Source organism: Lepidochelys kempii, chromosome 7, assembly GCF_965140265.1.
Source record: "Lepidochelys kempii isolate rLepKem1 chromosome 7, rLepKem1.hap2, whole genome shotgun sequence".
Classification (NCBI taxonomy): Eukaryota; Metazoa; Chordata; order Testudines; family Cheloniidae; genus Lepidochelys; species Lepidochelys kempii.
Window position 1 is genome coordinate 122,136,325 of NC_133262.1, and position 15,374 is coordinate 122,151,698.

Consider the following 15,374-nt stretch of genomic DNA (forward strand, 5'->3'; position numbering starts at 1 on the left):
AGGCACTGCTGATCCTCCCTGCCTGCCAAACCCACAACCCATGTTGATATTGCTGGGGGTTTGCTGGGATTTTTAGGAGCTTGCAAAGACTAGCTCAATTAGCCAAACTTACTAAAGACGGATTCTGCTCTCGCTGTGCTGGCAGCCGGGAGGCTGGCTGCATTCCAGCCCAAGTGAGTGGTTATCTTCCAAGCTATTGATAACACAGCCCTCCGCAAGGCAACAGGCAACCCCAAGCCAAGGCAATGTCAGCGAAAGCCCTTATAAGGGACCGCTCCTCACTTGCTCCAGGGAGAGCCGACAGCCACAGCGAAGGACAATGGTCCCACTCCTGGGAGTGCTGCTCCTGATGCTGGCGCTCCTCTCCTTCTGGAGACTTGCAAAGGGGAAAGCAGAGCCCAGGCCCAGGTACCCCAGGAGCCTGCCTTCCCTGCCCATCATCGGGAGCCTGCTGCACCTGACCGATAACTGCCAGTTCCATCTCCTCTTACACAGCCTGCAGAAGAAATACGGCAGCCTCTACTCCCTGCAGATGGGCTCCCAGTACATGGTGGTGGTGAACCACTACCTGCATGCCAAGGAGGTGCTGCTGAAGAAGGGAAAGACCTTCGCTGGCCGGCCCCACACAGTAAGTAACCCACATGGCCCTGTCTCTCTAGCTGCCTGGGAGAGAAAGGAAGCAAAGCCTAGAGAGTAGAGCACAGGGGTGAGAGACCTGGGTTCTAGTCCCAGCCAGCTTGGGGTCCTTGGGCAAGGCACTTCCCTGCTGTGCGCCTCAGTTTCCCCATCTCTAAAAGCAGGGGGATAATACCCCACCTTGCGGTGCTTTGAGGTCATTGAATGACAGGTGCTAAACACACTAGGGCAGTGGGTCAGACCCTTTCCACTATGGTGACCCCCACATTTCCCCTCCTTCCCATCTAGCCAGAAAGAAGGGGAGGGGTGATTGTGAGACCCATCCACCCCCTGACTCCCCAACCCGTTCATAGCCCCCAGTTTGAGGTCCCACACAGGGGGGAACCATGCTCCTGTTAACCCTTGAGCTGCTGTGCAGGAACTAAAGCCTCTTTATTCATATGGGTGGCACCCTCATGACAAAGGTGGCTGGTTCTCGGGGTACCCAGGCTCGTGAGGCACCTGGTTACCCCCCAACCTCCAGCGTACAGGAATCCTGCATGTGTTTAGCTGGAGGCCAGCTCCTAACACCACCAGCCTGTTAGCCAGCCAAGCACTCTCCTCCGGGCTAGGTCTTACTTTGATTTGCAGGGCAACAATAGGTGCACCCCACTCCCCACATCCCTTTGAAGTGTTGCCCTGGACTAGCCAGCCCCTGACACTGGCTACACTCAGAAATCCCAGGCTTGCTGTCCCCAAAGGCACAGTATATGCACCAGATGGTCAGATTCAGCCCCAAACCAGCGCTTGATTTAACACCACAGCCCAGAACTACATTTATAGTGAAAACACAACTAAGTTTGTTATCAGAGTTTAGAGCTTCAGGAGCTGGTGAGTAAGGAGCCTGGAAACAAAGAGGTGCACGTAAAACAAAATGATACCATACTTTCCAGAGACTAACTCACAGGTTCACCTCCTGCCTACAGCAGTTTCTCTCACCCCAAATTTTGACCGAGGCTGGTTCTGATCCAGTTTTCATGGGTATAAATGCACTGCCTGTTTACTTCCTAGGTGCAGGAGAAGGGGGTGTCCTCTTTGTCTTCTCCGTGCATCCCCAAAGTTCATTATCTGTCCTCAGAAGCAGTATCACCCCTCACCCCGGCCGTCGCTTGTTTTTTCTGTGTGCTCGTCCCTGTTGCGTTCATGTCTCTCTGTTGACTTGGAATGTCGATCTGCACCCGTTGTGTCAGCTTCCTATGCTTTATTTACACGCCGACAGAGAAACAGGGGAACAAACATCCTTTCTCTGACAGAAAACCTGTCTGGCCAACACTGTCTTGGTACAGACGTTAAAACGTATTTCCAGTCTCTGGGCTTAACGCCTCACGTAGTCTCTGTACATACATGTCACAAGGCCTCTGATGACCAGTGTGACCCCAGCTTTCCCTTTAGACCTCACCAAACATTCTTTGATGAACCAGAATATACAGCCCAGAATCCGGCTATGCCTGTAACCCCTTGTCAGCTGGCACTGAGAGGGTCTCTTGGGTCACAGTAGGGTTACTTCAGTATGTGACAGTAATGACCCCACCGTGGCAGCATCTCTACTCACAGCTGGCTCCTGAAGGCCGCTCAGCTTTTCCCCTCCTTTGCTTTATTTATCCCCACAACATTAGAGTGACCCTGCTGACCCAGGCTGTGTGTCCCTGAGGAACCTCCTGCCCTGACCACATTCCCTTTCTGGTTTCAATGGGGGAGGGCACGCCACTTCTAGTCCCAAACTGTTGGGTGGTACTGGCATGCACTGTTAAAGTGGGGCTGTGTCCCATCCCAGAGGTGGCTGCATTTCAGTGCTGGGTTAAGTTGCTCTGGTACCTGCATAACATGCAAAGCGCTCGTAGATGCTCTGGGATGAAATGTGCTCTAGGGATGGTTTCACTGACTCTGTGTAGGGCTTTACAGAGCCCCAGAGGGCCAAACTTACCATTGGTCCAAGAGGTGTGCAAAAGGTGCAACTCTGCCAGCCCCAGAGGCGTTGCACCTGTATAGGGCCAGAAAGTGTGGGGTGGGAGGAGGAGGGCTCTGTGGAGTGGAAGACTGCTCCCCCAACACTAACCAATCAGACTGGAACTGCAGCCAAGTGTGCAGGGCAGGAAGACATGCTCCCACACCACGCTGCTGCTCCATCAGCCTTGTAACTCCAGCTGCAGACAGGACAAAGCTCAGGCACCAAACCCCAGAGACCTGCGGGCCAGAGGCCAGGCTGCCCCATTTCCTCCCGTCGAATCCCAGCCGTGCTGTTCCTTAAATATCCAGAGGGGGCCTCCAGTGCCCAAGACAAGGTGCTTCTGTGTGCCATGCAGGTTACAGGCACTGTCCCCATTGTTCATCCCGCAGCGCCCTGGACTTGGAGGCAGCCCCATGTGTCCGCCCTGGCCATGCAGAGCACTAGACCTTGGCTCAGCCGTTTGGGCCCGGGAGGAGCTGGGCACTGCACAGCTGCTTCAGGTCAGCTCCAATGCTCAGGGTGGCCGGGCCCGCAGGCAAACAGAATGGGCTAAAGCAGGGTGCAGAAGAGGCAAGGTGACATCGCTGGCTCCCAGGCCAGGCTCCCCCCGCCCCGTCTCACAGTCCTGCCAGCAGAGGAGATTGCTATGTGCCTCTCTTTGCCCTCAGGTGACCACGGACATTCTGACCAGGAACGGCAAAGACATCGCCTTCGCCACCTACAGCCCACACTGGAAATTCCTGCGCAAGCAGGTGCACGCGTCACTCTCCATGTTTGGAAAAGGGACGCTGGCCCTGGAGAAAATCAGTAAGTGTCACTTCCCTGCCTCTGCATCAAGGGAGGCCGGCCAACCGCGGCAGAGGGGGAGGATGGGCTAGCAGGTAGGGTGAAGTGCTGGCAGCCAGGAGAAGTGGGTTATATTCCCTGCTCCGCCACAGATTCCTTGGGCAAGTCACAGTGGTGCTCTGAGACTCAGTTTCTCCCATCTGTTCACTGACCTACCCCTGAATCATAGAATCATAGAATATCAGGGTTGGAAGGGACCCCAGAAGGTCATCTAGTCCAACCCCCTGCTTGAAGCAGGACCAATTCCCAGTTAAATCATCCCAGCCAGGGCTTTGTCAAGCCTGACCTTAAAAACCTCTAAGGAAGGAGATTTTGGTCCACACCTGCTACATCCCTCCCCAATCCCCAGGCTTGTCTGGGGCCAATTGCCGTCAAACCCTAGGGGAAATCTGGGTGCTTCACATTTGCCTCCCTAAGCTAATTACGTGGCAAAGGTCACCCCCCTGCACACCTCCTTGTCAATTCCAACCCACAGCTCCCCCGGCTGTCCCAGGCCCGGGTTCCCCACACACACAGTACTGCCAGAACCTCCCAATCTCGCCTTGCAGGCCCCGTGCTATCCCAGCCCTGGGCTCTGCATATCACAGCTCTGCTGACACGCCTTAATCACCACTAGGGTCCTGCGAAAAGCAAGATTTCACTGCCTGCGTGGAAATCGCAGCATTAGCCCTGTACTGTGGCTTTTCCAACAGCAGGGTGGTGGAAGTGGCCATCCACGTGTGCTGGTCTTGTGCTCAGTGGGGCTGGTAGCACGGCAGTGTCACGGCAGAGCAGCAGTTCGGAGGGGGTCAGCAGCTGGTTGTAGACGAGGCACATAGCTAGTGCCACTGCTGCTTGGAAAACAAGCTACGAGCCACAGCGAGCATGAAATCAGCCCACATGGATGCCTGGTACTGCCTCCTCCCTGCAGGGAAATCACATCCGTCTGGGGAGGACTTGGTGGCTGTGCTTATTCCGGGAAAATCGATACTTTACCCGTGATGCTGCTGGGAAATTTTTAAAAATCATTCATGCGTTTTCCTGGGCCTGACTTATGAGCTGGGACACATCTTGCTTTTCCAGTCTCATCTTCCTTGCCTCCCGCACAGCCCCCCTGCCTTTCCAGTCATGGGATCCCCCCACAGCGCTGCCAGTACCCCTCGATCCCGACCCACAGCCCCCCTGCTATTCTAGCCCTATGCACGACATGCCCCCCCTTTGTCCAGTTTGAGCTACCCTCACCCCAGTTGTGTTGACACACCCCAACTCAACGCACTCTCCCCACTTGCTAGGCCCCAGTGCTCTCCAGATGCACCACCATCTCTCCCCTTCCTTCTAGTCTGTCGGGAAGCTGCCTCCTTGTGCGAGTCTCTCAGCAGTTTTCAGGACACCCTCCTGGACATGGCCCCGGAGCTCAACCGAGCTGTTACCAATGTGGTGTGCTCGCTGTGCTTCAACTCCTGCTACAGGCGAGGGGACCCCGAGTTTGAGGCCATGCTGCAGTATAATGAAGGCATCGTGAACACGGTGGGCCAAAAGAGCCTGGTGGACATCTTCCCCTGGCTGCAGGTGAGAGCTGGAGGGGGTGGTTGAAGAGGGGAGATGGTCAGTCGCTCTTAGTCCACCTCTAGTTTGCCCCTCCTCGCTCTTCACTGGCCAAAGTGGGCTGGCTGGGACTCTCCTAGTAGCCCATAGAACCTCTCTCTGCTCAGCACCAGGGTGGCTGGAGCTGCGCCAGGCATGAATTCACTGAAGTTAGTGGGTGACTATAGAATTGTCACTACGTTCACTGGGAGGTCAGTAAAACGACATCCAGTGGCCAGTTGATGACCTTGGTACGTTGGTGGATTTGCACAAAACACAGAGCACACAAAACACCAGAACTTAACAAAAGCACCAGGCAAAGGTTGTCGTCTTGCTCCCTGAAGGACATTCCCCAGCTCACTGTGGCAGCAATGTGCTGGCTCTCAAACATCGCTAGACATTTGTAGTTGTTGCTACCTACCCTAGCCATTCAAAAGAAGAAGTGGGTGACTCTGGACCACAGCGTTTCGCTGCCCAAACAGGGCACCTGACACCAAGGGTCCTATGGACCCCGGTGGGCCACCTGCCCCCCTCTAGCTGGACCTGCTGGGAGACCCAGGGCTCTGGAGGAACAGGGCTAGTTTGGGAACCAGGGGGGACTTGCTCTGGATTGGGATACACACCTGCCACAGATGAAGTGGAGTGAATGGGTGTCACCGCTGGTCTTTCCTCCTGCAGGTTTTTCCCAACAAGGACCTGGCGTTGCTGAGGAGTTGCATCGAGGTCAGAGACCAGCTGCTGCAGAAGAAGTTCAAGGAACACAAGGTAGGTAGCTCAGTGTGGCCGCTCACAGGCTGCACAGATATGGGGCCAGGCCTGGGGAGGGGCTCAGACCTGGGACCCAGCCGCCGGGCAGGGGGATGTATTGCTACAATCTGCACCCCACGTTTCCAAATCATTGAGGCCCTGCCAGCCCCAGTGGGGAAGCAGCAGGGACCAGTGAGGGATCTGCACCCCACATTGCTGATCTGTCCCCAGGCAGCAGGATCCCCAGCTGACCAGCATGACCCTGGGGATGGGAGTACACAGCACCTGCTGTGACAGGTGGGGCTGTATGAAGGGAGGGGTTTACAAGTGCTTCCCCACCCATTACAACCCCCACCTTGCTCTAAGGAAAAGAAACTTTTCCCACACCCTCAGTGCTTGGTGTACAGCGGGGAAGGGGTTACAGCATGGGATTGCGTGCCCCAGCCCTGCTAGCGCACCCCCATCCTGAACTCCAGTACCCTGCTGCTACCCCAGTTCTGGGCTCCCCACACTCAGCTCTACCACCACACCCCACTCTGGAGTGGGTAGAATAGAAACGTCCTGCAGCAGTGCAGATCTAGGTCCAATTCCCAGCTCTGCTGCTGACCCAGTGTGCAGCCTGCGCCAAGTCACGGACCTGCCCCATGCCTCAGTTTCCCACCTGTAACATGAGGCTAATGCTACTTTCCAGCCACATTGACAGGCCTAGTGAATAGGAGAGCTGGGTTCTGCCGCTGGCCTGCTGAGTGACCATGGGCAGGTCATGTCCCCTCCCTGTGCCTCAGATTTCCCATCTGTAAAATGGGGCTAATAGTACTGCCCCCCTCCTTTGCAAAGCACTGTGAGACCTACTGGTGAGAGCGAGGTGTTACTATCCGGGATTAGTATTGTTACTCAGTCATTTCCAGGCAGGGCCGAATGTTGCCCTTGTCCCCAGCCCCTGCTGGGCGGGGGAAAGGAGTGCTGGGGAGGTGGGAGGTTTAGCCACAGGTGGGGGGCAAAGAAGCTGCTCCTGTCCATCTTGAATGGCCACCTTCACATGGCTTGGAGTGTCAGGCCCACACCTCCTCATCCACTCCTGGTGGGGGTCCTTCTGGGTAGGGAGGGGACAGCCACCCCCTAGGTGGCTGTCCCCCCTAGTATGAACTGACACTGAGGAGTAGAGGGGGGCCAGGAGGGGCCCGGCTGCTTAGCTCCCCTTGCGGCCACCTCTGACCCCTGCTGTCCTGCCCCCCTTGCAGAAAGCGCTGGGCAGTGACTCGGTCAATGACCTGATGGATGCCCTGCTCCGCGTCCAGCTCAACATGGAGAACAACAACAGTCAGCTGGCCCTGCCGCTGGAGCTGACAGACGACCATATCCTCATGACCGTGGCCGACATCTTCGGGGCGGGCGTTGAGACCACCAGCACCGTGCTCAAGTGGGCCGTGCTCTACCTACTCCACTACCCACAGGTGCGCGTGCCCCCCCTGCCCACGTGGCCCTTCCGCCCCACACCCACCCCCAAGCACAGAGCCTGCTGGAGAAGAGCGCTCAGATGTCCCTTTCTAGGGTGCCCCCTCCTCCAGGCCATTCCTGGAGTGGCCCCAGGGCTGGCTGTTGAAGATGGAGGGCGGGATGAGCGTGTCCCCAGCGGCCTGGTCCACAGGCGTTTCCTGTTTGTCCTAGACTAATAACCTCCTCTGGAATAGCTATCCCTTACCTGGCTTGGGCTAGGGTCCCCCTCAATGACGCCGGGGTCCCTGGAAATCCCGCTCAGACCCAGGCAAGCATTTAACAGCGGTTGTTTGGCCCACCAATCTTTCACATCTGTCCTGCTTGGAGGGGCCAAACAGGCGGTTTTGGGTCAATGTTGTGACAAAGCCCGGCCCCGCCGGGACCTATCGATTGGGGCTCTGCTGTGCACCAAGCTAGGGACAGATTTCAGACAGTCCTGACAGAGAATCTCCATTAGCTTTTGGCCTTACAGGGCCCGAGACACACAGTGAGGGGTCCTCATTCGATCCACTAGGGGGTAGTAGTATATGTACCCTACCCAGGTCATTTAGTAGCTGGACCAAAGTGCCATGCTTTGCCATAGGGAGACCTGTAGCCCTTAGCAATCCCCGCCCTTGGCTAATGCTGGCCTGGCTGGGCTGTGCCCTCAGGTGCAGAGAAAGATCCGGGAGGAACTGGATCAGAAGATCGGCTTCGAGAGACACCCCCAGCTCAGCGACAGGCAGCAGCTACCCTACCTGGAGGCCACTATCAGCGAGGTCCTGCGCATCCGGCCTGTCTCCCCTCTGCTGCTCCCACATGTGGCCCTTACGGACACCAGGTGAGACTTCTCTGGGCACATCCCAGCTCATGACCCAGCCCTGTCCCTCCTTTGACAGGGGGAGGAGGTGATGGCAGAGTGACACACTGAATTATTCTCTCTCCCACCACATTGCAGCATTGGGGAATACACCATCCGAAAGGGAGCCCAGGTCCTCGTCAACCTCTGGTCCCTTCACCACGACGAGAAGGAATGGGACAAGCCAGAGGAGTTTAACCCAGGTGGGTCCTTTTCTCTGGCCTTCCTGGCTGAAGCTTTGGGCTTAGTATCCGCACCTGCCCATCTCTGCCCCCCAGGCCGAGGGGGTCATTGCTGAGCCAGGCTGGGTTGAGAGGGAAGTGCCAGACTTTGCCTCTCTGTTGCCTCCCAAACAAAGCTTGGAGCTGGCTGCGGCCCAGATCACTGGCGGAGAGAGCTGCGGCCAGGGGCTCATTCTAGCTTGGGGGGCTCCCCGGGCTAGGTGGTGCTGCCCTCCCTCAAGTCCCCAGTCCCCATCCTCCCAGATGGAGGACAGCGTGGGGCTGTGTGGAGCCTAGTGACGCTGGGCTCCACATTCTCAAGCATCCAGAAGGGGGCGCTGCTGAGCAATGGGACCCGCTTCCCTCTGGGCAGTGCTGGGCCCACAGGTGACCAGCTGCACTGGAGCCTCCTGCGTGCAGCACCAATTTGGCCCAACTTGGATTAACCTTACGCAGGCTGGACTGTGCCAGGCTAGAGCTTCTTCCCAGGAGACAAGAGCGGTCAGGATCAGGGGGCACACAGGGGCTGGCAATAAATCAGAGAGGCTCCAAGTGCAGAGGCCTTGTCTCGCTCCTTCGAATGGAGCAAGGGAATCAGGACAGGCCCAAGTGGGATGGGGAGTGTAGAAGACCGGGTCTAGGGTGCAGTGCTCACGCCTTCAGGTTGCTGCTACAAATTGGGCCTAGGCACCACAAGCTGGCACCAGGGCACAGCCCTTTGGATGGACGTGTGAGATGAGTTTGGCAGGTCTCTGCCCTTATGAGAGGCACCAAGTGCACCATGTGACTGGGCCAGGATACACCCTACACCTCTCCCTCCGGGCTGGGGCTGTGGGGGAAAGCCAGCACTTCCTGGTCCTATGCCAGCTTCAGCCTGGAGACCCTACTTCCCCCACACAAGTGGGGGTCTGCCCAGGCCCTTTGGCCAGTAGCTGAACATGAAGGAAGGGGGGAGAGCTGGCTTGATCCTGCTGTAGAACAGCTCCGTCCCCCAACCACAGTCCCAGGTACCCCACACATAAGGAAACATCTCACCAACGATGCTGTCCCACCCTTTAATGAGGCTGCTGCGCCCCCTGCAGGTCGCTTCTTGGATGAGGAGGGCAATCGGATCTACTCACCCTCGCCCAGTTACCTGCCCTTCGGAGCCGGGAGCCGGGTGTGCTTGGGCGAAGCCCTCGCTAAGATGGAGATCTTCCTCTTCCTGGCCTGGATCCTGCAGAGGTTCACCCTGGAGGTCCATCCGGGCCAGCCGCTGCCTGCGCTGGAGGGCAAGTTCGGCGTGGTGCTCCAAGTGCAGAAGTTCAAGGTGAAGGCCAGGCTGCGGGAAGCCTGGCGGGATGGCATGTAGAGCTGCCCGCACCATGGACCCAGCCAGCCGCTCCAGGGACACAGCATGGGAGGCAGCTGCACTGGGCAAGTCTCTGTCCAACCCCAGGGATGTTTCTATCCCCTAGACCAGGGGTGGCCAACCTGGGCCTCTGGAGCCACATGCGGCTCTTCAGAAGTTAATCTGCGGCTCCTTGTACAGGCACCGACTCCGGGGCTGGAGTTACAGGCGCCAACTTTCCAGTGGGCCAGGGGGTTGCTCACTGCTCAACCCCTGGCTCTGCCACAGGCCCTGCCCCCACTCCACCCCTTCCCGCCCCCTCCCCTGAGCCTGCCCTGCCCTCGCTCCTCCCACCCCCAGCCTCCTGCATGCCATGAAACAGCTGATTGGGAGGTGCAGGGAGGGAGGGGGAGGCGCTGATCGGCAGGGCTGCTGGTGGGTGGGAGGCGCTGGGAGTGTGGGGGGGGGAAGGAGCTGATGCGGGGCTGCTGATGTAGTACGGTGGCTCTTTGGCAATGTCCACTGGTAAATCCTGGCTCCTTCTCAGGCTCAGGTTGGCCACCCCTGCCCTAGACGGATGAAAGGGGCGCCGGTTGGGTCATTATTTAGGCAGGGATGAGCCCAGTGGGTCAATGCCCCAAAGGAAACCGCTGCTGGTGCCAGGGTATCTGAGCCCCTGCAACACCATTCAAAAGCTGTACCTTGGCTGCATGGCCACGATACACTGTGCTGCTCCCTCCTCATTGCTCTGCCATGCCTGCGGGGGGCGGGGGGGAATATCAGTCCCTCGGGGGACAGGCAAGGTGCAGAGGGAGTGAGTTGGTGGAGGGGCTTAGGGGACTAGCAGAGGCAGGTTTCCTGTTCCACAGAAGCAGACGGGGAACGCCCCCCATAAAGGGGCCTCGGCCCTCTGGAACCCAGCTCAGCCCCTTAGGGGGCTGAAGCTTATCACCCCAGCACAGCTCCAGCCCTGTGTGTGGTGGGGAGGGCCCCAGCAGCTTGGGAAGGTGCTGGGAGCCCCAGGCGGGGTTGCCAGCCCTGCTCAGATCCCCAGCCCAGAGCCTCAGTTACTGCAGCTTCACCGGCCGCCTTGGTCTCTGGCCCACACCCATTTCCAGAGAGGATCCGTCCTTCCCCCAGATCAGGTGACAAGGCTCAGGTGCCAGGTGAACAGGAGCAGGGCAGCTGGCGGCCCTGTCCCATTGGAGAGGAACCGCCACTTCAGGAAGGTGAAACAGAAGAGCAGGTGAAGCTGGCTGGGGCAGACCTGATTCTCTGACTGGCCAGGATTTTCAAAGGCGGGGTAGGCATGCAGTTAATGAGTACATTTGCTCTGTGGTTTATGGCAAGTGCAGCCCTGGATCCCTACACAGGAGCTGTCATGCAGTCGAGAGGAAGCCTGGCCCAGTGGTTAGGGTGGCTAGCCTGAGACTTGAGAGACTAGCTTCAATTCCTGCATGAAATTCAGCAAGTCACTTAGTCTCCCTGTGGGTTCCTTCCCGTCTGTACAATGAGTGTAACAGCACTGCCCTACTGCACAGGGGTCTTGTGAGAAGAAATACATTAGACTGGGACGGGGCTCAGATACAGTTGTAATGGAGGGCCAGATAAATCCCTTACATCTTTTCTACACATGGAGTTATTCTGGACTAACAGTTCCACTTCGAGTTCACACCCAGCCTTAATCCAGATTAAGATTCATGTGTAGACAAGCCCTTACACAGACAGTAGCGTAACTCACACGTATACTCTAGTGTAAACCGTTGGTCTGTGTATTACATGCTCTCTGCCTGATGTGCAGAGGATGGAGGTCTGTTACAGCTCCCACCTGCCCAGAACCCCCAGAGGAAGTCACTGGTTCAATCCCCAGTGTCAGCCGAGATCTTGCAGCCATCACACTAACAGACACACATTGCTTAAATTCAAAAGGTCCTATTAACCTCCTCCTCCTGGAAAAATTGGAAAGAATCCAACAAAGGGCAACAAAAATGATTAGGGGACTGGAACACATGAGTTATGAGGAGAGGCTGAGGAACTGGGGATGTTTAGTCTACGGAAGAGAAGAATGAGGGGGGGGGATTTGATAGCTGCTTTCAACTACCTGAAAGGGGGTTCCAAAGAGGATGGATCTAGACTGTTCTCAGTGGTGACAGATGACAGAACAAGGAGTGATGGTCTCAAGTTGCAGTGGAGGAGATTTAGGTTGGATATTAGGAAAAACTTTTTCACGAGGAGGGTGGTAAAACACTGGAATGCGTTACCTAGGGAGGTGGTGGAATCTCCTTCCTTAGAAGTTTTTAAGGTTAGGCTTAACAAAGCCCTGGCTGGGATGATTTAATTGGCGATCGGTCCTGCTTTGAGCGGGGGGTTGGACTGGATGGCCTGCTGAGGTCCCTTCCAACCCTGATATTCTGTGATTCTTCCCCACACCTGGTTCAAAAATAGGCTGTAGGTTTGTGCCCCACACTGCTTCCCCTAGAGAGAAGCTGTAGGAGGAGAACTAGCTGCATGGGGTTTGAGCCATGTATTTTCACTAGCTACAGCTGCTTCAGAGCGATTGTACTGATGGCACAAAGCCTGAATGCATCCCTTAGCTAGTGAGAGACAATGTCATTCCCAAGCGGCCTTTGAGACAAAATTTCATCCAAAGTGCCCCTGCCTTCTCTGAGCTAGGCCACCCCAAAGGATCAGGACTCTGGAAATCCAAGTGCAGGGATTTTCACCAGTGCAGGGCAAGTTCAGCCTGGGAATGGCTCCTCTTTTTCTCTTTTCATCTGATGGAAACATGAGGGCAGCTACAGCCGCGGTGCTTTGGAAAGCTAATGCAGCCTATCAAAAAGGCAGCTGCGACCCTGGGGGCGGGTCAGTCGAGCTAGAGAAGCGTCAATGCCACTGAACAAGGCACTGAGGAGGCCTCATCTGGAATACTGGGTGCAACTCCAGAGAGATGAATTCAGAGTGGCACAGGTGCAGGAAAGGCCTCCGAGGACGGTCAGGGGAACGGAGAGCCTGTCGTGTAAGAGGGGACGAAGAGAGCCTAGGAAAACAAAGGCTGAGCAGGGCTCTGGCAGCTCGCTATAAATACAGCAGGGGAGTGGGGTAAACGCCGGGGAGGGAGAAGAGCTAGTGCCATTAACGGACAATGCTGGCAAGAAACAAACGGGGATAAAGTGGCCATGAACAAATTCAGACTGGAAATTAGTGGAAGGTTTCTACCCAGCAGAGTGTGGGAGGGTCTGGAGCAGCCTCCCACCAGGGAACAAACCCCCTAAGCCAGCTTTAAGTGTATGTACTGGGGTTAGCTAGCAGGAGACTGACCTAGGAGGTCCCTTCCAGTCCTAGGCCCTGTGATGTTTGAGGGAGGGGAGCTGATCCCAGGCTGCACCTGTCACAGCTAACACCACGTGGCTCTTCCAAAGAGCCCTCAGACCCCTCTCGCTCACTCCGATGGCACTGTAGTAACTGAGCACCTCACAATCCTCCATTGTTTGTTCTCACAGTCACTCTTATCCCCATTTTACAGATGGGGAAACCAAGACACAGGGAGACTGAGGCAGAGCAGAGAATATAACCCACTTCTCCTTAGTCCCAGGCTAGGGCTCTAACCACTAGGCCAGCCTTCCACTTTCCTACAGCTTGTGCTCCTGTCCCCTTGCAGCCATAAAAGGTTCACAAAAATAGCTCTGCTGTCCTGAGCAGATTCCAACATGGGTAACCACATTCTGTCTCTCAGTTTGTCCTGCTATCCTAATTAGCCATGTAAGGTTGTCGTGTGCTGGTAGACATCCACCATATTCCACCCAAAGGTTGGCACTGTCAGTTGTAGGAACATGACTTTGGTCCACATTATTTATATTACAGTAGCACCCAGCAGCTCCAGCTGGGATCAGGGCCACTTTGAGCTCTTAGACACTGTACAGACAGTCCTGAAGTTCTCACACTGGCAGCATTAGCCCCAATTTACATATGCGTAACTAAGGCACTGGGAGATTAAGTGACTTGCCCAAGAACCCACTGGAAGTGTGTGGCAGAGCTGGGAATCAAAGTCATCTCTGCCCATTCCCGGGCAAGAGTTTTAGCCACAAGACCATCCTTGCCCCCTGTAAAGTGCGTTGCTATATAAATAAAGGGTATTATCACCTGTCTGCTGGTGCCTTTTAACATTTACCCTGCAGCGAGCTGGCATTTTCACTCTCTGTGGTTTTATGATACACAGCTATTCAGCAATCTGGTTGGATTACAGCATGTCCTCAGTGATCGGGATAACCTTTTAATAGAGTAAAGAGTCTGTGTTTGCTCTCGCCGTAAAAAACAGCCTGTACAAGAGGGAGCCGTGCAATTAGATTTTTCCCCCCCATTACTTGAGCTCTTAATATTTAACTAAATAGCAACAAGGCAACATCTTAGAACTAGAAAAAAACAAACAAACCAGCAACAGCAGAGGGTGCATAGAAAGAGATAAATTCTTCCCCTGTATTCAAAAACAGGAGCTGATATGAAATAAATAACAAACCCACACAGATTCTCCCCCAACTCTCATATAACTTTTTATAGACATTGGCAGATTTTAAAATAATGTTTATTCGGATCCCTCAGTATGTGTGTTACTGACACAGTGTTACCCCAATGAAACCAGAATGATTTTGTTAGCACTGGCAACAGGGGAACTTTCACTTTAAAAAAAATAAAATCATGTTTTAAGTTCTGTTTAATTTGTGTTCTTAAGAAAAGGTCTGGACAAATTTCTGTTGACGATGAGATTTTATAACACACACACACATCTCTGCCCATCAAGTGACATGGCGTTAATGGTACTGAACTCCTTGGTTAAATCCTTTAAGATCTGCAAAGCACTGTATAATAACTAGGGATTATTATTATTAATCTGGAAAGATGCCCTTTTGAGAACATCTTCTCTGTATCAGAAGTGGCCAGGGTTGTCAAAGCCACTTCAGTCTGTGAATCTGATCCTGCACAGTGCTTCACATGAGCAGGATCTGTGCATCTGCAGGGGAATCGTTGAAGGAGTGGGGCTGGCGGGAACTTCAACGCCTCTGAAAAACCAAGCCCTCACTTTCTTTGCTTCCTAGAATCCCTGTGTATCTTCTGTCTCCTCCTCAACAGTCCTGTCCCCGAGGAGTGGTAGAAGGGAGCGAAACCAGGAACATAGCATTTTCAAACTTGATCCCCGGCCCATGTGGCAATGAGGTTTACCCAAGGCATTAGCTAGATGGCGCCATGCTCATATGTTGCTTGGAAAAGAAAGGACTAAGGCGGGATATGATAAGAGGTCTATAAAATCATGACCCGTGTGGAGAAAGTAAAGAAGGAAGTGTTATTTACTCCTTCCCATAACACAAAAACTAGGGGTTACCAAATGAAATTAATACGCAGCCGGCTTAAAACAAACAAAAGGAAGTATTTCTTCGCACAATGCACAGTCATCCTGTAGAACTCTTTGCCAGAGGCTGTTGTGAAGGCCAAGACTATAACAGGGTTCAAAAAAGAACTAGATAAGTTCATGGAGGATAGGTCCATCAATGGCTATTAGCCAGGATGGGCCGAGATGGTGTCCCTAGCCTCCGTTTGCCAGAAGCTGGGAATGAGCGACAGAGAATGGATCACTTGATGATTACCCGTTCTGTTAATTCCCTCTGGGGCACCTGGCATTGGCCACTGTCGGAAGACAGGATACTGGGCTAGATGGAC

The 15,374-nt window shown here is 54.8% G+C and overlaps 1 protein-coding gene across 1 annotated transcript; it reads left to right on the forward strand.

Annotated features, from left to right (window-relative positions):
* The first annotated feature begins 319 nt into the window (after positions 1-319).
* On the forward strand, positions 320-9,732 carry CYP17A1 (cytochrome P450 family 17 subfamily A member 1). The gene is made up of 8 exons (XM_073354978.1): positions 320-628; positions 3,292-3,430; positions 4,788-5,017; positions 5,711-5,797; positions 7,021-7,233; positions 7,927-8,096; positions 8,214-8,317; positions 9,418-9,732. The coding sequence occupies exons 1-8, from the start codon at positions 320-322 to the stop codon at positions 9,684-9,686; spliced, it is 1,521 nt and encodes a 506-aa protein (XP_073211079.1). The 3' UTR covers positions 9,687-9,732.
* The last annotated feature ends 5,642 nt before the right edge of the window (positions 9,733-15,374 follow it).

What these genes read in the sequence shown, in the direction of transcription:
- CYP17A1 (XM_073354978.1), top strand. Translation starts at nt 320, where the DNA reads ATGGTCCCACTCCTGGGAGTGCTGCTCCTGATGCTGGCGCTCCTCTCC. An exon ending in TCGCTGGCCGGCCCCACACA is followed by an intron (nt 629 to 3,291) that starts GTAAGTAACCCA and finishes CTTTGCCCTCAG; the next exon opens with GTGACCACGGACATTCTGAC. An exon ending in ACATCTTCCCCTGGCTGCAG is followed by an intron (nt 5,018 to 5,710) that starts GTGAGAGCTGGA and finishes TTCCTCCTGCAG; the next exon opens with GTTTTTCCCAACAAGGACCT.